A 20,598-nucleotide genomic window follows, 5' to 3' on the forward strand; every position below is an offset into this window, starting at 1 on the left:
CAAATATTTTAATTATTGGCTGTGAAGTTTTAACAAAGCGGATTGGTAATTTAGTAGAACATTACTTGTTGGGGGTGTTTGACAATCCTTAAAAGTCCTTCTAAAAAGCACTTTTTCACAAAATGAGACAAATTTCTCTACATATTTACTTCGTAAATCGTAAAAATATTTTTAAAACTATGATTTGGTTTCTATCCAAACACCCGCGTTGTTTGATGTTAGTTTTTGAATTCGAATCCTCTAGGTGCCAAGTAAGGGTCCCCCCAAACAGCAATATGAAATTACCCTAAAGCACTTATTAGGTAAAAAAAAAAGAAGGAAATATTCTAAAAAATGATTGTTGAATTTTAAAATTTTAAATCAGTATTAATTACTACACTTATAAAGAAAATGACTACATTCAAAAAAGAAATGACAATATATTTTTATAGTAATTTCTGATTTGAAATGTTAAAATTCAATATTATTTTTTTGGGTATTTTCCCAAAAAATTAACTTGAGAGAACTCCCCCCCTCCCTTCCCGTGTATTTTTCCCATTCCAGACAAAGACGAGAGGAAAGGAAGAGGGAACGGCGCCGAAGGTAGCTTCTCGATTCTGAACGTGAAACTCAAGTCGTCCTCCACTTCCATCCTTGCCTGCCGTCGCCGTGCTCCACCGCCGTCTTCCTCTGCACTCAAGGTCCTTGCTTTGATTTCTGGTGGCTGCGTTTTCGTTTCTTTCTTGCTCTGTTGCGCAAGTGGTCTCCTCCCTTCCTTTGCTGAAATTGTTCTGTGGCAGTAGGAGAGCCATCCGTTTTATTCTCTTCTTTCTCCTTTGCTGCGGTGCTAGAAAGTTTGCTCTTGCTAGCTGGTGCAACCCCCATCTTCCTCCTTCTTGTTCTCGCCGATTTCTCCTTGTGCGTTTGGTAAGTTCAGATTCTTCTTCCCTTCTACTTTGTGTGGACAAGGCTGAGCAATTTGGTTCCTTCTTTCTTTCCTTCTTGCCGCGACTTGACAGATGAGAAGAGTTTGTATTGATTTATTGTTGCAGCTGGTTTTTTTTTTTTTTGGGGGGGGGGGGGAGAAGGGGAGGGAAGACTAGAGGCTGTTTATAGTGGAGGAGTATAGGAAGGATATTACAATTCAAGTAAGTTTGAGAATTAAAAGAAAAGAAAACAAGGAGAGGAAGAAACTTGTTTTACTAATGTCATTCGTGTATGGTAGATGTTTGATAAAATGTTTACTAGGGGAATTAAAATTAAAATGTACAATTAGATAGGTTTAAAGTATCATAATGCGAGTTTTGTATTTGAGATAATCTTGTGTGCCCACTAGGTGTTTGATGAAATGTTTGATAGAGAAGAGAATTGCAAGTATGTTTTTTTTAAAACTATTGCGATGGTGAGAAAGAATTGTGATCCTATTATGTATGATTGTGATGCAGATCTTGTGTAACGGTAAAATTTGGATGTTCTATAATCTTACACTAAATTGTGCTCATAATGACCAGAAGAGGAATGGATTAAATTCTTTTTAAGGGTTATGGGTTGATTTGTGGAATGCCCTTGAAGTGACTTGAAAAGGAAACCAAGCCTTATGGAATTGGGAATGAAATCTGTTGATACTAGTTTTAAGTGAAATTATAATGTGGGAATTGTTGATTATTTTTCTACATTGAAAACTGATGTATGCTGCTTGTGTTCATGCACGCTTGAACAGGGAAAATGTTTGAGATAGATAGACTTGTAATAAAATGTATATAACAAACCATTCTAATGGAAATGTTGATCTGATTATGTCTTTCATTGTTCATGGGACAGTTTTGTTCAAATATATATATATATATATATATATTTAAGTCACGTGATTATAAAGTCTGTGAAAGGAAATTTTGAAGTAAGGCTTATGAATATTTTGCAGAATCTTTTAGAAGGTTGAATTTTCAAAATACATGATGAATTTTCATAAGTTGAAAGAAATGATTTCTTATAAGATTATGAGCATTTTTTTATTCCCGTGAACTAGGCACAAAGCGACTGCCATTCGTAGCCTTTGACTTGCGCCTCTTATTCGTAGCCTTTGAGGTGTGTTGGATATTCGTGACCCTCGGGTTGTGTCTGTCATACATGTCCTTTTGGGTTGGGTGAAAGTACGGGGCTAAAGCCCATCTTATTGTTTCAGAACTTTACGTGGGTAAGTAATCCTCACAGTATCCCTGTACAAATATAAGAACAGTTTTTGGGATGGTTTCTCATCCTTTTGGGTTTTTATTTGTTTTGTGTTGGTTCCTCTGACAACACAAATTTTTAGAGAAAATGTTTTCTTAATTATTTCGTATCATTGAATTAAAATTTGTTTATAGGATCTTATATAAGTTGAATTTATAGTTATTTTATTGTTGTTAAATACAAGCATCGTTACGATAAATTTATAAATCATATATATATATATCATGATACTGTTTATTTATTTTATATTGTGAAATTTGTACGAACATACACTTGCTTACATTTATTCCAAGTATTTTATATGTTTTGGATTGAAAAAAAAAAAAAAGGGGAAGATGTTTCCAAAGTTAAATGTTTAAAGAGATTTAAGTTGGAAATTTATACCAGAGTTTAAGAATAATATTATAATATGGCTTGATATTATATTAATGGAGTGACCTTGTCAATTAAAAAAAGGGAAATAGTAAACTTAAAGGGCTTGTGGAGTGAGGTAGCTGTTAAGCTGTTTACCATGCGTGACGATGGAATGACCAATTTTTTTTTTCCCGAAAAGAAAAGACGGAGAAGAACAAGATTGGCATTTTTTTTTAAATCTTTTTTTTAAATAAAAAAAAAAAACCTTCCTAACACCTATTTTTCTCTCCTCGCCTCCAGCTTGCGCTTCTGTTTCCGCAGCCGGCTTCAAAACCTTGACATCCGCAGGGAGACTCACAATTTACAGACACTCACTTCTCCCTCCCTCCCTCCCTCTATTTTCACGCGCTTATGTTCAGATTGAAATTCACTTTCGCTCAAATCTAGCTGTTAAAATTCATTATTCGGTTGTAAAATGAAAAAGCGAAAATCGAAGGAAGCTTCCAGCTCTGAAACCCTGGGAGAACATCTCCAGGCCGATGACGAGACTCTTCAACGCGAGGCCTCTCCAATTGATAATGAAGCACAGGAAGTTGATGCGAGTTCCCAAATGAAGAAGAAGAAGAGGAAGAAGAAAGTTATGGCGGGCAACTCTGGGACTGCGCCGGAGGAAAAGGACATTAATGCCACGAAGAAAACCAGTTCACATTCCAGTGGTGAGAAAACGGATGGTAGAAAAAATAAAATGAAGAAACGGTTGTTGAAGGAGGCAGAGAAGGCCGATAAGCGTGGCGTCTGCTATTTGAGTCGGATTCCGCCGCATATGGACCACCTAAAGCTTCGGCGCATTCTCTCACAATTTGGTGATATTCAAAGGATTTATCTTGCTCCTGAAGGTGACCTCCTCTAGTTCATCTTTGATACTTAGTTGCATCTCTTTTAACTCTTTGCCAGAACGTGGATTGTGACTAACTACGGACTTTACTGGATTTGTCAATAGGAGATTCTGCTTCTCGAGCACCTTCAAAGTCATCGCGTAGATCTCGAGACCAAGTATTTTCGGAAGGGTATTCTTTGAATATTTAATTGACCGTTAAAAATTCCATTACTCTACTAGCATATGATCATTTGCTTCGCCTTCAATTATGTAGATGGGTTGAATTCACTGACAAAAGAGTAGCAAAGAAAGTTGCTAATATGTTAAATGGTGAACAGATAGGTATGTATTCTAATCAAGTCTAAGCCAAATAGTGGTTAGTTAGTAAAACGTAACTTGCAGGGGCAATGTTGCGCTATGTGATATGGTTAGTAATGCTTGATTGTCCATCATGTTGGTCTGTATTGATATCGTGAAAACTGTCTGTACTGTTTATCCAGGGGGAAAGAAGAGATCAGCATTCTACTATGACCTTTGGAATATTAAATACTTGAGTAAATTCAAATGGGATGATCTGACTGAAGAACTTGGTAGGGTTTTTATTATCTGTATTATCTTTTTATATAGCGGAGCTAAAGCAGCTGAGCTTACAGCAATGTCCTGATTTCTTATTACAGCCTTCAAGAAAGCCGTTCGGGAGCAAAAACTAGCTGTAGAACTTTCTGCTGCCAAAAGAGAGAGGGATTTCTATCTTTCTAAGGTTGATCAGTCACGTGCTTTGAGTTCTATAGAGGAACGACTAAGGAAGGTATGCTATATTTTGGTGGCCCTTGTATGCCTTTCTCCCTTTATTATGACTATGTCTACAGGAACACAAATCTAATAATGACAGAGGGAATGTATTATCTAATCCAAATTATTTTGGTCTGCATTGGTCTGTAATGTAGAGCTTGTAAAAATTTGGCTAAACTCTAAACGGTTGTAGGGAAAGACCAATTTTGAATTGTGGTTGGAGCTATTTTTCCGTTAGAATAGAAGCTGTCGCATTTGTTGATGGTAACGTGTTTTTACTCTGCATATGCCTTGTCATGCTGACTTCTAGAACTTGATTCATTAACGGTAAATTGGTGATTATAAACTTTTTTAAGTGATACTTTGTTTCTGTAGTTTTAGCACAAATGATATATTTTGAAGAATTATTAAGTGAAACAATCTCTTTCCGCTTTCACAGAAGCAAAAACTTGATCAGAATTCAGGAAAAATTGCAAAAGTGATTCGCAATTTCCCTCAGAAAAAACCAATATCTGCTAATGCTGACGGGAATAAACCCAGAGTCTCTGATGATGTATTGGATGCGGTAAGTCAGTTTGTTTATTGGATATAGCTATTGGTTTTGTCCTGTGTTTTTGCAGGAGTGTTATAGCATCATGCAATCTATAGTGGGTTTTTAAATTGAACCTTTTCCGCCATGCTTCTTGCAGGTATTTGGTGGTTTGTAATGCATGTCTTGAAATCAGCAGCCAATTTTGTTAAATCCTAAGGACAGCATGGACATCGCTTTCCCAGTTTGATTGTGTTAGACTTATTTATGATGTATTTTCATGATTCAACAGTGATTCTTCTAACACGATCTTCTTTTCGTCCAGCGAAGATTTTGTAGGAAAAATCAAATTTAAAACCTTGTGGATGATGTACCAGATTACGGTGCCTAATTGATCAATATTCTGTTTGCTATGATGGTTTATCTGGACTCCAACGATCCAATTATATGTGCCGAGTTAGAAATAAAGAGGAAGAATATTTATGTTCCTCAGAATAGCATAGCTAGTGTATGTATGGTTTCCTTCATACATTTAATTTGCGAAAATCATATTGAACCATGACTTGATAATAATTAACTACATTATAATGAAATACACAGAAGTGGCGTCATTACTTAAATAATTTCTTTTTACCTTTTTTGAAGAATACAACAGGATGGCACTGTCAATTAAAAAAAGGGCGTTGAATCCATAGATTAAACTATAACAAAACAGATCTCTGCAATCATTAGGATGCTAAATTATTGTGTAATGTTTAAAGCTTTGAAGTAGTGTTCCAATTTGTAAATAATGCAGCCTGGTAAATTTGCTGTTTTACATCCATTGATGATGGATTGACAAGGTACGCATTCTAACGCGAATTCCATTTTGACACCTTTAGGGAGCTGTAAATCCTAAAATCGAAAATATCCGATGTCTTTACTTCGTTCAAAACTAATACACAGGAATTAAGTTTGAATTTTCTCAATTGTTTTTTATTCAACAATTTATTTCATATTGATGACAGATCAGATATTAACGACTGAGAAGAGTCATTGAGTAAAACGAGCTACAACTTTAGCACTTGAAAATTTGATAAAGGCGTATGATACCCAACCAGGCTTTCATAGTTGGGCGGTAAATTTTTCTAACGACAGAATAAACAATGTCCCGAGAACGCTTGGGATTAGAGCTATACAAGAAACTTTAGTGCTATCCATTATTCACAAGACAATTCTAGGTGTGTATTCGGCGACGACATGAAATTGCAGATATAGCTGGGGCGAAAGGATCAAATACTGGTTTCCTCAAAATCAGCTGCAACACCCACCGCTCTGACTAACTGTTCCATCCCTAGCCCCTGATTGCCCCTGTGGACGTCCATAGCCAACCTTTATGCCAAACGACTGCAATGAAAAGAATCACGTCCAATCAGGTTGTGCAACAAGTATCCAAACTATGCTATTTAGGTTTATAATGGTGATGCTATATATTTGTCCCAGTTAACTTGATAAAACTTTCCACCATCAAACTGACGCTATATGTTACCTCATTAGATACATCAAATACACCTTCCTGGATGTTCTGGAGAATTTTAGCAGCAGTCTTGATGAAAGCCTGTAAAATATGCTTTAGAATTACTTTACACTCTAATGGAAAATCACGATATTCCAGAAGCTTTAAAGGACATTCAATGAACTCTTTTGAATCTGCGAATATGAATCACCTCTTCCACATTTTGAGCCGTCCTTGCAGAAGCCTCCAAGAATAAAAGCCCATTTTCCCTAGCAAACTGTTCCCCCTCCTCTTTGCTCACTGCCCTTCGGTGAGCCAGATCACACTTGTTCCCTATAAGCATGATTGTCATGTTAGGATTGGCATGCTGCCGGGCATCTTCCAGCCAACTTGCTAAATGATTAAATGTCTCCCTCCTGATAACAAAAACATCTTATTTTCAGGCAAGGGCAGGATTAGGAAATAAAGCAAGCATAAAAACCAGGAAGTTGGTATTGGATGGCATTGATCGTCATTTTATACAAACATAACAAATGACCTGTTCAAATATTAGACCAGTTTCCCGATTAGTTGAAAATGCAGATAAGCAAAAAGAATCACTGGCCCAGTACATAGGATGCAGCTTTCAAATAGAAGAATCAATAATTTCAAAAGGACAAGGAATAATAAAGCATCAATCAGCTGCCAGAAGCATCACAGAATTTCACATTAACTTTTATTGTAAGCACAATGAAACTCTGGAACCTATTAACGTGAATAAAAGAGGCAAAGACTAGACAATGTAGACGCATGTAAAAGGGTTGTATAGAGTTTGAAATGACTCTTAAGCACAAAAGTAATGCCTACATGTCAACCAACATATCCAATACTGACCTTGTAATGTCATAAACTAGAAGTGCCCCAGCAGCTCCTCTATAGTATGATCTAGTGATTGATCTAAAAGATTCTTGCCCAGCCTACATATAAATGAGGTATTTTGAATCAGTAAATATGCATTATGATTTATAACCTGAAATCTATTATGGCGAATCCAGAATCTAAAACCACAGCCCTACATTGTGATTACAAGGACAAAGACAACATTCATTACTATATTGATTTAAGGTTACCATGCAAGGCGCACTCTAATTCCACAGTCCCCAGCCTTTAGAAAGGAGAGAGTCGTTCAGATCAGTAACTTACTGCAGAGGTTTCTGATATGATTTCATAATCTATTATGCTCAGGGTCTCAATTACTGAAACGTTTGCGGTCAATTGTGGCTTTTACTGTATGTTTCAAAATAGTGAAAGTACCAAACAAATTATTGTTATTTTAGCTCTTTAGGTATGAATTTCCAATCAATCCTCAACAACTTAAAGAAGCATGGAGAAAGGTCAAAGGTTACCGCAATTAGATTTTGAGAAAACAAGAGCAGAAAGAAATAAAACATAGACTTACAGTGTCCCATATCTGGAGCTTGATGGGTCGGCCGTCGATGGTGACCATACGAGCGCCGAACTCCACACCAATAGTCAGGTCATGGACGGGTTGGAACCTCTTATCGGTGAATTGCAGAAGCAAGCATGACTTCCCAACACCTGCACCACAACCAAAAAATGCCCGAAATTTCAATTAGTTAGAAAACCATAACCGAAGTGGGATAAAAGCTAGGGTTCCTACAGCAAAATAACCTGTGTCCCCGATAATGATATACTTGAAAAGGTAGTCGTAAGACATGCCGAGAAAATGACGCCGTGCAGATCAAGGATAGAGGCGGCACTGCGGAAGAAGCCGTTTCAATAGGCAGGGCAGTGAAATATGCAGTGGGTTCAGAGGCAGAATGAGAATGAGAACTGAGAAATCGAGAGTAGAGAAGAGGCGAACGAACAGAACGAGAGACAGAAAAATGAAACAGTGACAAATCAAAAGGGGTTTAAAAGTTTAATGGCCACAGCGTGACGTACGAGTAACACCTTCGTAATCGTAACCCAGCACGCTACCCGTTCCCGTTCTGGATTGGGTTTCCTCTTTCCCGGTTCCACATGGCCGCCCCTCGCTACCATTCATTTGCTACTATGGTTTCTTAAATTTTTAAAGCAAACTGCTTCCTCCCTTTTTTCGGAAAATAAAAATTTAAAAATTAATATAAAATTTATTTTGGAGTTTAAATTAAACTATAATCTAGATTTTATATTTTTAAACTACACACTAAATCTTATATTAATTATTGAATGTAGTATAATTTATACATATTAAAATTTTAATTAGTAGTAAAGGAATATAAAACGTTATACTCGTTTGAAATATTACTTAAAATTTTAAAAAAATTTTGGTGATAAAAAATGACATGTTTCTTCATGCATTAAACAGAACCTCATCTAGGTTATACTTTCGAGTCTAATAAACAGTACATTTCAATGTAAGTTTTACATTTTATTATTAGTTTTCTGCAAAGACACTATAGAGAAGCTAGGGATATAAAGAGAAGGAGAAGTGACTAACATAGTACATGAAAAGCTAACGAAAGTATTAAATTCTGATTAAATCCATTATTTTTAAATGAGAATGCAAAAGATTAAGCATATATATAATTTATTTTTTTACTGTTTATCTCTATTTCTTAATTAATCAGTAATGGTAATTTCAGGCCATTGGCACTTTGGCAATCTCATTACGTAAAAGCATGGTTTGGGCCGGTCACGGGCAATTTGTCCCGTGGATACCAACATCGCTCAAGATAAAAGCAATTAATATGGTGGTGATGATTTGTATAGTCCCTTGGATTTTTTTTTTCTTCCCTTTTTCGCGATGGCTTGATCATGCACACGTGATCGGTAAAGTAGGACTTGGGGGTGTTTGGAAGCACCTCCGCAAAATATGATAAACTCTTTCACATATTTATTTCGTATACTGTAAAAATATTTTTAAAACCATAATTTTGATTCCATCCAAACACTTTCTAAATCATAAATTCTTGGCTTAGAACTCTAGAATTAGCAGACTCACGAAGAATATACATACATAATAAAAATTTTATAATTACTTAATCTTTTAAGAAAATGAAAATAAATTTCAACCTACTCTCCCCCGCCGACGAACGAAGGGCAATACATCCCTTAGAGGGAGAATAATTTTCTAAATTAGTAGTACTTCACTTATTTTAAAAGGAAATACTTATATACACTTAAATAATAAAATTCCTCACACTTTGATAATATTAATATAATTACCTCACTTTTTTCTATTAATGCTGCTGCAGCCAGAGGGATGCAAGTTGAAACTTTTACCAGTTATTATTCAAAAAATAAAAAAAACTTTTACCAAATGAATTTATGGGCAACTCAACCTGTCACAAGACACAAATGGAAATAAAGCTTGATATATTCTATGTTTATTATTCAATCAGAACTAATTGCTTAAAACCAAATTAAATGTTCTCACTTTCATTAAATCAACTAATGATAATCCACATAATTTAATCTAACATTAAAACGAGTAATTCAGGCCAGCAACATTAGAAATGCGGCCAAGATTGCACACTACTAGAGTAGGAAAAAGGGTTCTTGAAAAAAAAAAAAAAAAAAAGAGTAGGAAAAAGGGTATGCGGAATACTAGAAATTCATTTGGTAAAAACAAGAGGCCAATGATTATGGGGCCTCCACGATGCCGAGGTTTTGGGTGAGAATCAATACTCTCAATATTACAGGCATGTGATGATAATTTAAAGTAAATATAGTTCCTGTTGACACGAATGCTACTCTTCCATGGCATCTCCTCCATCGATCACTTCAACCTTCTCCTTCAGGGAAGTAATCTTTGTTAAGAGAACCTCTGCGCCAGATAACAGATTTATTATCTTAGGCACAACACAGAACATCACTAAATGTAAACGGGCTGGGCTTAACACTATTCAGGACCCGTTTAGAATAGCTTATAAGTAGTTTTTCAATCGTGATTTATAAAATGAGATAAACATGTAAAATGAGTTTTGCCTTAATTTGTGTAAAACGTGCTTATAAGTATTTTTGAATGCTATTCAAAACAGACCCTTAATTAGGAACACAAGACACAATGCAGGAAAATCCACACAAAATGCGTAAGATACTGTAAGCCGCGTTAATTTTCGAAGACTCCTAGCCGAATGACAGTGAGAAATAGAGGTTTGCCACAAACCGGTCTTTTTAGGAAAGTAAAGCCTTTTGGATTAACATATGTTCGAGGATTTGGCAACAGATGGTTCCTGAGGTAGTCCTTATGTCCCTGTGCAATATTAGAATAAAATCAGTACGTCAATGAAAATTAAATTCCTTCCTTCAAAAGCCCAGTTGCAGTGAATGGCATCAAAACACTAACCTTGGTTATCACACAAACGTCCACGTTGCTTCCACTTCCCAGATCATTAAATATACCAGCACAGATCGCCTCAACCACTAGCTGTACCCCTTCATCCCTCTGCACCACATCAAATAAAAAATGTTGATAATATATCAGAATATCCGGCAAGAAGCAAAATCAAATTTCATGACTCGTAATCAAAGCCTAAATCACCACGAACGTTTGTGCAATACTGATTTTTGACAAACCGGTTTTAAAAGAAATATCATCTGTCAGAATCAAAAGGTTATCAAATGTAAACGTTAACAATTTTAAGGTTGTCTGTTTTCATAAAATAAGCTAGCCATTTTAACAGCCCCAGACCTCTGAATCACAGAATGCTTACTTACAGTCAACCCTTCCTTGTATTTAGACTCAAAAAGAGACATTGCAGCAAGTGAACCTGAACCCATTGTTGCAAAGGGGAGCGAGTCAGTTGAACCGTGAGGATATATCTGCGACATATCATCAAAAGTCACAAGATATAACATTGCATGAATTCAAAGCAAGGAAATTCAAGTATAGAATTTTTAAGCAATGAACTTACCGTGTGCAAATGAGGTCCGGTGACATCAACCCCACCAAGTACCAAAGCTGCTTGGACATAACCTTGGTAACTGCACAATTATTTTGAAAGTCAACATGAATACTGCAACAGGGAGTAAGTTTAATTGCAATGGAAGTTCAGAAACTCAACTTGAAAAGATGTTTCTTCAGAAGTGTCAGTGCTGTAACCACTCTTGATTCTCGACCAGTATGGTAGCGATGTAATTGCAGTTGGGAGCTGACCATGTCTACAGGAAAGAACAGACTTCTCATTATCAAAGATGAGTAAATCGTAAACACAGCCATATTACAGAAGCCACGAGACATGAAATAGTATTATGCAGCCAAAAATATATTATTGCAACAAAATACCTGTTACTGCTTCTGTATCAGCAGCAGTGCCTGCTCCACAGCAATATATGTTGGGTGCCATGTAATGAATTTTCTCACAGTTTTTATCAGCAACTATGGGTCCTTCAGTGGCCCTTGTATCTGCTCCAAGAATGACGCCATCCTAGCAGGCATTAAGAGCCTTAATTATGGACTGCTTAAAGATAACTCTTAAGACTCAAAAAATTATCAAGAAGATATTTTTTTCCCCCTTTTATGTTGTATCAACAATGAACTTAGCCGAATTATAAACATTCAAGTTTATAACATCAAAAAGCTTGATTCCTCAGCTGTAAGATTCAAAAGTATGGGACAGTTAGTACATACTTTACCTATACGTTGGATAAGGTTTTCTGCAACATATACTGAGATATACTTTACATATACGTTGGATAAGATGCTATTATTAGTTGCATCGGCATGCTTAATTTCCTAATATGCACCATAGTATCTGCCTTACAAAGTTGAGCACTGAATCCAACCCAAAACCTTTCACCTCTTCCTTCGAAATTTAAACCATACCACTACCTCAAGAGATGGAGACCCCACAAATATTCAAGCAGCTGATTCAACTGAACTTTATCTATTTAATAAATTGTGTTGCAGGCCATACTGCCATAGACATAAAAGAAATCCAAATGACTGGACATCAAAATTTTAAGCATAAGATTCCAAAGTAAAACCAGACATTTCACTCCGCATAAATCATGATTCATAACCAGGTTTATAGGTTTAGTCTTCCATTACATAGCGGCTCACTTGTGGCTTCTGAGCAGGCTAAAGTGGACTCTCATTTTAGTAACAGAGACAGCAAGAAACAAATGAAAACTCTTCGCCACTGTATATTATATGTGGGAACGTATGTTGACAATTGGCAACAAACGCCAATTAAGAAAATCTCAAGTACCGCATCACCCCAAAAAAAAAGGGGGGGGGGGGAGTCTCAAGTACTAGATCGGCATTTAGACTTGGAATGTCCCAAAAAATAATCTTATCTATGGTTTTCATCATATCACTTCTCTGGCAGAGACGTAGCCATTTCCTTTCATGGGCGTAAGACATTACTTCCAAAGATTTAAGAAGTTGTTACAATTCCACTTAAATTCATGGAGCGAAAAGAATCACCGAAGAAAGAGCCAATCAAGGCTTCCATGAGGTAAAACAATCCTAGAAAGCAGAGAGCACTCAAGCAACCATACCTGGAATATCAAACCAACAATAGTAGTTCCGGTCTTGAGAAAAGATTGCGGTTTAAGACCCTTCTTTTCAAGCATGTCATTTCTTCTGCAGAGATCAAAACTAAATCCACCTTTGGGAGGAAGATCCGCCGCCAACTTAGACATTCTAAAAATTCGTATTGACCTGCAGACAATATATATAAATATATATAGTATCCAATAGAAATACCTCCCACGAAATAATACAAGTCCCTAAAACTAATATAAGCCTGCTAAAATACGATAGCCTAAATCCCTAATTATGATGACCGAAAGGGCAAGTTTCAGGCTTTCAGCTAAGCATCGCATTAAGAAAACAAAAGAAAAAAAGAAAAAGAAAACAAAACACGTTCCCAGGGAAGACAAGAGAAGTTCTACTCTGGTAGTAACTATTCCTTTTCCATCCTACAGCATTAAATCTGATGTAAACAAACAGAGGCACCGTGATAGTTGTTCGCATTTGACATTAACTGGGGGGAAATTAAATTGTTAAACAACGAAGAATGAAAACCCAAGCAGAAAACCGACAAGATATTGAACCGCTTCGATCTGGTTAAAGTGGGGACAGTGCTAATTCACAGCTGAATAAAGTTCAATGAGAGAGAGAGAGAGAGAGAGAGAGGTGCTCACAGCGTTAGATGGAGTCGACTCGACGAGCTTTCTTCAGCAAGCCAGGACGCCCGGTATGTCGTGGAAAGGAAGAAATCGGAGAGGCAGTCACGGCGTAGGCTTTTGCTCGGCAGAGTTCCCTTTTTGGGTCAAAACCGACCTGGGTAATCATGGGCCACAAAAGCCCATGTTATTTCTGTTTTGGGGCCACCAGCCCATGTATCCCCACAGCAGGATTTTCATTCCATGTATCCCACTTGATTAACAAAGATATTTCAGGAAAGGCAATACCTATTTATTACAAATAACTAATTTAATTAATTTTTTTTAATGTACTCAAATTAATCAATTAACTCGTATATTAATGGCAGGAGGTAGTATTTTATAATTTTGAATGTGATCTATATCCTATATTTATATGTTTCTATTATATATGAAAGGTGATGAATACCTCCAATAGACTAGTAAAATGCAAGACTCACATTCTATTTTTTTCTGTAACACTGAAAAAAATATAATTTTGAAAATCACTAATAATGGTTTGCATTTTTACCTGTGCTGGAAGGAATAAAAAGGTTGTATATGAAATTATATAAAAAATTGAGCTTTGTACTCCAAGAGAGCTTTTCACTCTGAAAATGGAACTTTACGTTTAACTTAAAAACTTATCCATAAAAACAAACATTTAACTCATATTTTTAATACATTTTCTTATCTATATTAGCTGGATCCAACTAATCTAAATACCATATATAATTAGACTAGATTGTGTAGGAAATTCAGAATTCATTTATTTCAGGCCTGCGAAATGTGTCCTCGTAAGTCGTAAAAGCTCTCTAAAATGAAATGGCGTTGGTTGTGCTCGCCTGCATTAATATATGGCAAAAATTGATATAGAGAGATCCTAGCATCCAGGTTACTCTTCAACTGTCGAACAAGTTTGTCTTTATTGTAACTATTACAGAACATGGATGTTTGAATTACAGGGGCGCAAGAGCTGTGAGCTACAGAACAAGTTCCTAATATTCACATGGACAATTGAAATTGAACCCAAGTTGGTCAAGCACCAACCGTTTTTTTCAAATAACAGAACTAGAAAACTGTTACATGCCATAAATTAATCATCCCGAATTTGGATTCTTTATTTTGTATCGGAACACTTGAGATCCCAACTTCCTGAAGACACACACATTAGATCTATTCACATTCTCGAGTGTCTGTCCAAAAGCAGTGATTTTTATGAGTCCAACTTTTCAAGGTCCAATAGCAAGCCTTTGGTGAAATCCACGTAAGGAAGAGCAAGTGGGTAGTCATCTGATCTGATCTTCCACCTATTGCAATCACGTAGCAAGTAACATCAATAGCAAATATAATTTTTTATTCTTCACAAGCTCAATTGGCTTCAACAATAATCATGCACATTCCAACATTGGCTGCATTCTTATAAACTAATAAAATAATCATACGGATTCCAAAGTGGGATACATTGAGTTAATTTATTCACCAATCTGCCCATCTTGATACCCATAAGCTATGCATGTCATTATTCTCGTGGACAGTGTTGCCTGGTTAGTGTGGTGTGGTAAATTACCTATAATTAAGGACAAGATGATGAAGGAAGAATGCTATCTCCACTTTAGCTATATCAGCACCTGGACAGAGTCGTGAGCCTCCACCAAACGGTGTAACTTTCTTGCACGTTGAAGTGTCCTACAAATAGAGGCAAATGTTTGATATGTACTGTTAAGTTTGTTTCTCGAGCAAATTAATACTTCATGTATGGGTTAAGTTGTTAATTGCATGGTGTTGCAACATACATTCCATCTGGAAGGATCGAACTTTGAAGGATTTTCATAGAAGAGAGGATCCAAATTCCCGGCAGACAGAATTGGAAGAACCTTCCATCCTTTGGGTATAACAAAATCTGCAACAGTTTTCAACCATTGAGGAAATATGAGCAGATTTTTCTGTTTAACGAGAACGAGGATAATGTAAACTCCCAGTTTAAATACCTTCAAATCTGACGTCTCGAATAGCTTTCCTGTGCAAAAATTTGACTACGTTCCCACATCTTGTTGCTTCATTTATCACCTGATGGTAAGAATTTTGGTGATTTTATATGAGAAACTGAGTAATTCCGAGGACATAAATTTGTTGTATGGTAAAGTAACTGTTTTCCTTACATCAAGAGTGAACTTCATTTGCTTGAAGTCCTCCCAGTTCAATGGTTCTCCATCTATTTTGCTTTTCCTAATGACTTGATGTTCCTCCTGTGGAGTTTTTTATTATTGAATTTATAGCAGCGAATCAGTAATCATTGTCAACTGAGCAATGACTTGTGATTAAACTAAAAATAGGAAAAAATTGAAGACTAGGTACCTTGAGCCTTTCTAACAATTTAGGTGATTGGCCAAGGAAATAGGCAATCAAGGACAATAGTTTTGCTGTTGTCTCATAACCACCAAACATGAGGTCCAATACAACACTCACCATCTCTTCAACACAAAGGTTTGGCTTTGACAATATCACATTTAAGAGGTCCTCTCCTTCCCGAGACCCCACATTACCTTTACGCTTTTTTATTATCATCTCTTTGACAATGGACGAGAGTCTTATTCTAGCCTGATAGAATCCGGGAACAGTAAAATATATCAGCATCAACATATTCTGGCTCTCGGTTAACTAAAGAGTTAATCCATATGTTTTTTATTTGTACCTTCACAGCATTGGAATACGTCGTTCCAGGGATATTTAGTGGGAATGATACGAAACCTCTCATGTAAGTCTCGAAGTTTTCTAGAATCTGAGAGCCCAGAGGCTCGTCTGGATTAATGTTCAACAGAAGCTTCAGCATAGCGCAGATCGTAAACTGTTTGAACCACGGGGGAAAAAATGCAATCTTATATCTTTATTTCTACTGCTTCTCTTGCAAAATATATATAGATATCAAGTGCCAGGCAGAAATCTTACCTTTTTAGCTTCAGCATAAAAACCAACTTGTTTACAGTGGCGCCATGAATTCACTCTTGAGAGCGCAAGCTTTTCTACAGAGGGGAGGAAAGTAGATTGGGATTTGGCCGCACAGACAAAGCTAACAGCAGAACTTCGTAGCTTCTTATGAAGGTCCCCAGTGACAACAATGAGAGACAAGTTGCCGAGAATGTAATGCATAACCTTGGGATAATCAGCCTCGAATAGCCTCCCTTCGTTCTGAAGAATGAACATGTTGAACTCGTAGTCGCAGGAAACGATGGTGGGGGAGCCAAACAGATGGGACTTGAAAACTTTGCCGTACCTGCATAACAAGGATAATTGCTCAGCGACAATGATAGGCTAACAACACCAGAGAACGGCCGTGAAAGAATATGGTACCTAGAACAACGTTGTTGCAAGAAGCTTCCTAAGGAGAATGATTCATGGGGTTTGAGGAAGCCAAGAGTCTCACCACAAAACGGCAAGCCCATGCTTCCATGAGGCAATTTCTCTTGCGCACTCTGCGTCATCAGATATTTGAGAAGCAAAGCCAAAAAGAAGGGCAATCCACAGAGGAAAGCTGAGATAAGGGACGAAAACTCAACCATAATGCTTAATAATCCTCCCGCTGAAGATGCAGATTTAGTCTGTGTTGGAGTACAGAAGCATATATATAAGAATAAATATGGATGTGGAAATAAGTATACCTGGGAACTGTCCTAGATTCTGATTTAATGATTTTATGTCTGCAATAGCAAAAAAAGGCGCTTTGTTGTAATACTTCAAAAATCAAAAGCATTTATCACGCCCTTCCTTTCGATATGGTAAATTAAATATTTCAATCTCCTTAAAGAAAAAGGTGAATTATCGAATTTGCCATTGTACATCTGCTGAAAGTCCAAATTCTCACATCACACCAAGGTGGGTTCTGCAGGAAGAAACAAAGGGCATGTTTGGGAGAAAAAAAATAAAGAGATGAAACTGAATGATGTTTAGTAGTATCTTCTTCTTGTTGCTGGGATATAATAAACTGGGGGGGTAAGAGTATTAAGATTGTTAATATCTGCTGCGATATCGTTTTAATTTATGTGATGATTTCTGAATGCAAGTTTAGCTTTATATCAAGCACATTTTTTCAATAAAAATGTGATATGTAAAGCATTTCATTCAACTTAATATTTGGAGGCAAATAGTTAGAATTCAATTTTTCCCCTCACAAAATTGTAAATGAAGCAGCTGTCTTGTTTGATCCTTTCATGCGGTTATTATAAACTAGGAGAAATAATTCTTGGTGGGATAAGACTAAAAACGGCCCCCCAAAATTTTTATTTTTACATCTTTTTATTGGTTCTAGAAAGCAATTCAAAATAACGAGTTATATCTATGACGGTGAGGCTCACCAAACTCGCTTTACAAAAAAAGGCATAGAGAATGATTTGGTGTCAACCAATTTTTTAGCTTTATTGTCCCTATCATAAACCCACTAATTCAACCTCTCTTGAGAGGCCCCATCCATGTCGGTTAAATCATATTTCTCACCCATTTTACGTGCGCTCAGTTAGTTTCTGAAAGCCCTCGCTAGCTTTAACATGTACCCACACATTAAAATATGGCGAAGTGTCCCCTTAACAAAGAACAAAAGAACACAAGGAGCCAAAAAGATTGAAACTACTAACCCACGCAGAAAAAAGTCTGAGCGTAAAGCTTCTTTTGGAATGAGAGGCTTTGATGACTGTCTTGGCAAGTTCGGCCAAACTTTTGTTCTATTGCTATATAGCTCTGCAATCTGCATAATCATGGACATGCACAAATTCTAAGCTTTGGATCATAATAGCTAGAAAAAAAGGAAGAGACATGAAGAAGGTACGGGCCTTTGGGGAGGCAAGAAAAGAGAACTGGTTCAATCTCTGTCTGGTACTGTTGTGCCTTGCATGTGCACGTGCAATGGGGATGGGACCCTTGATTTGATTAGGTTGCATTTAGAATCACTGGCAAATAGCTGGATATTCACTTTTCTAGTGCGCCCAAGTTTAGCATTATTCCTTTAGTTTTTTTTTCTCCTTCTCCTCCTGACTTAGCTTGGATCCTATTTATGAAAAGAAGTTTCATCAGAGCATCTTATGCGGGGCTTCATGATTGAAATTGTTGTCAAGAGTGAGGTTTTGCAAAATGGGGTTTCATTCCAAGGACTCTCTCGAACAGAGTGTCTAGACACTTAAATTAGGGAGGGATAAAAGAGTTGGTATTTATTAGTCATCATGCATTTGGCATAGTTCAGACTTGAAACTGTTGTTCACTGCGTGCTCGATATGACTTGAACCAAGTCCCTAACTATAAAGTCCACGTGAAACTATTTATTTGGGTGCTTTCATACTCGCAAATTATGAAGGCTAGGTGAAAGTCATCAAGGTTAAACAGATGCTTCCTATAAAAGACTGAGAATACTAAAATAGAGTAGGCAGATAAAAATGTGCATCATATGCTTTTGGATGTCTGCAGCCAATTAACACCATCTTTTTCTTTCTTTCTTTGTATTGTTGTGCATATTCATTGAACTGACTGGAACAATAGAAAACTTAGATAAGACGTTGTTGACTCGTGAAGGTTTGGTGAGAAATCTAACCCGATATTATATTAAAAAAAGGAAGAGAGAAAACAAGAATGGAGAATTTTCTATTCTATCTAATAGTAAACGCACAAACTAGTTTGCACCTGTAGCACCAACAGTAGCATAAAATGCATCATGTCTTGTGTAGATGACTATAACAGTAATAGAAGATAATGAAAATTCATTTTTTGCTGCCGTGAATTGCTGAACAAGAAGGACTGGGTTTCAACTCAAGTTTCTTTTATCACACAGTTCTTCTCTGCCTTCTCACAACAGTCAATAATTTTTATATCTTCAATTTAAAAATTGTATTCTTAAATACTCCTCCGGTCCTTAATATAGGACCCAATTACTGAGTTGGTTTTGGTCCTAAATATAAGACCCATTTCTCATATTTATCAGTTTTCTCTAAATTACCCCTATAGATACTCCCTCAACCATAATCAAGTAGAAGAGGGAGAGGAGGTATTAAAATAGATGATAGTGGTGTTTTAGGAAAAATATGTCACATTTCTTATAATTAACTAACTTACCTAACTTCCTTAATCTAATCAAATTAGTTAAATGGGTCTTATATTAAGGACCGGAGGAGTACATATTTGTGTCCATGCCCAAACAACATTGTTGCAAGACGTTCATAAGATATACTACCACCGGTCCTTAATGTAAAATTAGTTGACTAATTTAAGTAGATTAAAAAAATTTACTAAGTTAGTTATCTGTAATAAATACTACCTCCAACCTTTAATATAAAAGCTAGTTTGATTTTCAATTTGATCTTAAATATCACACTCTAATCCATTTTATCTTTCACATTTATCCATTTTTTTATAATAGTCATTGTAATAATTGCGCATGTTAAATGTTTTATCAAATGGTAATAGTATTTTTGAAAAGACAACACATATTTATTACAAATAATTAACTTAACAGATTTTCTTAATCTACTCAAATTAGTCAACTGGCTCTTATATTAAGGACCGAGGGCAATGGGTGTTATTTTCCTTAGAACACCCTCACTAATCGTGTATATTAACTAGAACTATGATTTGATGAAATATTTAATATGTGCAATTACTACAAGAACTACTTTAGAAAAAAAACAAATAAATATGAGAGACAAATTTGATTGAAATCTTATATTTAAGATCAAATTGAATGTCAAATTAGCTCTTATATTGAGGATAGTACAAGAGGACTACAACTTTTTTTTTGGGCTAAAGTATAAATATCCTCATATTAAAAGCAGTTTTATTTGAGGTATCGTCGGCCACTAAATATAGACATCTCTCCCAACGGAGATTTAAATCTTTTTTTTTACTAAAGCATAGGTATCCTTCTATTGGAAATAATCCTATTCGAGGTATTGTTGGACACTAAATGTAAGCACCTCTCCCAGTGGGAATTCAAACCTTAGCTCACTGCGTTGTGGGAGACTAGCCTCTTTTGCTAGACCCAATCCCTGTTGGTTAGATTCAAATTTTGGTTCAACACGTTACGAGAAGAAATTAATTTTTTTTGTTAGACCCAATTCTGTTGGTAGGACCACAACTTTTTCATCCAAGAATCATGTCTTCCTCCATTATCCAGTCACTGAGGAGTTCTTTTTTGGGGGAAAAAAAATTGGGCTATGCTGAAATGATTAT

At 36.2% G+C, this 20,598-nt stretch overlaps 4 protein-coding genes across 8 annotated transcripts; 1 reads left to right on the forward strand and 3 right to left on the reverse strand.

Annotated features, from left to right (window-relative positions):
- Positions 1-542: 542 nt before the first annotated feature.
- Positions 543-5,183, forward strand: LOC114729571 (pre-rRNA-processing protein esf2). Of its 3 annotated transcripts, none has more exons than XM_028916594.1 (8): positions 543-906; positions 2,863-3,458; positions 3,563-3,629; positions 3,714-3,781; positions 3,940-4,029; positions 4,117-4,247; positions 4,671-4,796; positions 4,921-5,183. In XM_028916594.1, the coding sequence occupies exons 2-8, from the start codon at positions 3,038-3,040 to the stop codon at positions 4,936-4,938; spliced, it is 921 nt and encodes a 306-aa protein (XP_028772427.1). In that variant the 5' UTR covers positions 543-906; positions 2,863-3,037; the 3' UTR covers positions 4,939-5,183. The 3 variants fall into 3 exon arrangements, with proteins under 3 accessions (XP_028772427.1, XP_028772429.1, XP_028772428.1); XM_028916596.1 differs by having other exon boundaries at positions 3,047-3,458; XM_028916595.1 differs by lacking the exon at positions 543-906 and having other exon boundaries at positions 2,856-3,458.
- A 525-nt stretch (positions 5,184-5,708) lies between these two features.
- Positions 5,709-8,220, reverse strand: LOC114729544 (ras-related protein RABB1b). Of its 2 annotated transcripts, XM_028916561.1 has the most exons (7): positions 8,200-8,220; positions 7,927-8,014; positions 7,694-7,833; positions 7,129-7,211; positions 6,467-6,671; positions 6,289-6,357; positions 5,709-6,146 (listed from the first exon to the last, which is right to left on the reverse strand). In XM_028916561.1, the coding sequence occupies exons 2-7, from the start codon at positions 7,970-7,972 to the stop codon at positions 6,054-6,056; spliced, it is 636 nt and encodes a 211-aa protein (XP_028772394.1). In that variant the 5' UTR covers positions 7,973-8,014; positions 8,200-8,220; the 3' UTR covers positions 5,709-6,053. The 2 variants fall into 2 exon arrangements, with proteins under 2 accessions (XP_028772394.1, XP_028772393.1); XM_028916560.1 differs by lacking the exon at positions 8,200-8,220 and having other exon boundaries at positions 7,927-8,179.
- A 1,605-nt stretch (positions 8,221-9,825) lies between these two features.
- On the reverse strand, positions 9,826-13,467 carry LOC114729539 (proteasome subunit beta type-7-B). 2 transcript variants are annotated; one of them, XM_028916555.1, is made up of 10 exons: positions 13,393-13,467; positions 12,745-12,907; positions 11,528-11,669; positions 11,307-11,403; positions 11,157-11,226; positions 10,960-11,064; positions 10,589-10,687; positions 10,409-10,495; position 10,283; positions 9,826-10,066 (listed from the first exon to the last, which is right to left on the reverse strand). In XM_028916555.1, the coding sequence occupies exons 2-10, from the start codon at positions 12,886-12,888 to the stop codon at positions 9,990-9,992; spliced, it is 822 nt and encodes a 273-aa protein (XP_028772388.1). In that variant the 5' UTR covers positions 12,889-12,907; positions 13,393-13,467; the 3' UTR covers positions 9,826-9,989. The 2 variants fall into 2 exon arrangements, with proteins under 2 accessions (XP_028772388.1, XP_028772387.1); XM_028916554.1 differs by lacking the exon at position 10,283.
- An 849-nt stretch (positions 13,468-14,316) lies between these two features.
- Positions 14,317-16,947, reverse strand: LOC114729536 (cytochrome P450 724B1-like). The gene is made up of 9 exons (XM_028916552.1): positions 16,744-16,947; positions 16,342-16,666; positions 16,088-16,240; positions 15,751-15,993; positions 15,555-15,641; positions 15,384-15,462; positions 15,189-15,295; positions 14,963-15,081; positions 14,317-14,702 (listed from the first exon to the last, which is right to left on the reverse strand). Exons 1-9 carry the CDS (start codon positions 16,872-16,874, stop codon positions 14,609-14,611), a joined length of 1,338 nt encoding a protein of 445 aa, XP_028772385.1. The 5' UTR covers positions 16,875-16,947; the 3' UTR covers positions 14,317-14,608.
- Between the last annotated feature and the right edge of the window lie 3,651 nt (positions 16,948-20,598).

The sequence above is a fragment of the Neltuma alba genome, unplaced genomic scaffold (genome assembly GCF_004799145.2).
Source record: "Neltuma alba isolate B1F8T4 unplaced genomic scaffold, ASM479914v2 tig00012646_pilon, whole genome shotgun sequence".
In the NCBI taxonomy this organism is placed as follows: Eukaryota; Viridiplantae; Streptophyta; class Magnoliopsida; order Fabales; family Fabaceae; genus Neltuma; species Neltuma alba.

Bases quoted from the DNA above. Each gene is read 5' to 3' on its own strand.
- LOC114729536 (XM_028916552.1), bottom strand. From the start codon at position 16,874: ATGACGCAGAGTGCGCAAGAGAAATTGCCTCATGGAAGCATGGGCTTG. The intron at 16,241-16,341 runs GTAAGATTTCTG...TGGTTCAAACAG, and splicing joins TTTATGCTGAAGCTAAAAAG to TTTACGATCTGCGCTATGCT. The intron at 15,082-15,188 runs GTATGTTGCAAC...CTCTATTTGTAG, and splicing joins TCGATCCTTCCAGATGGAAT to GACACTTCAACGTGCAAGAA.
- LOC114729539 (XM_028916555.1), bottom strand. From the start codon at position 12,888: ATGTCTAAGTTGGCGGCGGATCTTCCTCCCAAAGGTGGATTTAGTTTT. The intron at 11,404-11,527 runs GTATTTTGTTGC...TCTTTCCTGTAG, and splicing joins TGATACAGAAGCAGTAACAG to ACATGGTCAGCTCCCAACTG. The intron at 11,227-11,306 runs GTTGAGTTTCTG...ATAATTGTGCAG, and splicing joins CTGAAGAAACATCTTTTCAA to TTACCAAGGTTATGTCCAAG.
- LOC114729571 (XM_028916594.1), top strand. From the start codon at position 3,038: ATGAAAAAGCGAAAATCGAAGGAAGCTTCCAGCTCTGAAACCCTGGGA. The intron at 3,459-3,562 runs GTGACCTCCTCT...ATTTGTCAATAG, and splicing joins GATTTATCTTGCTCCTGAAG to GAGATTCTGCTTCTCGAGCA. The intron at 3,782-3,939 runs GTATGTATTCTA...CTGTTTATCCAG, and splicing joins GTTAAATGGTGAACAGATAG to GGGGAAAGAAGAGATCAGCA.
- LOC114729544 (XM_028916561.1), bottom strand. From the start codon at position 7,972: ATGTCTTACGACTACCTTTTCAAGTATATCATTATCGGGGACACAG. The intron at 7,212-7,693 runs GTAAGTCTATGT...ATTTATATGTAG, and splicing joins AGCTCCAGATATGGGACACT to GCTGGGCAAGAATCTTTTAG. The intron at 6,358-6,466 runs GTGATTCATATT...CATATTTTACAG, and splicing joins CGGCTCAAAATGTGGAAGAG to GCTTTCATCAAGACTGCTGC.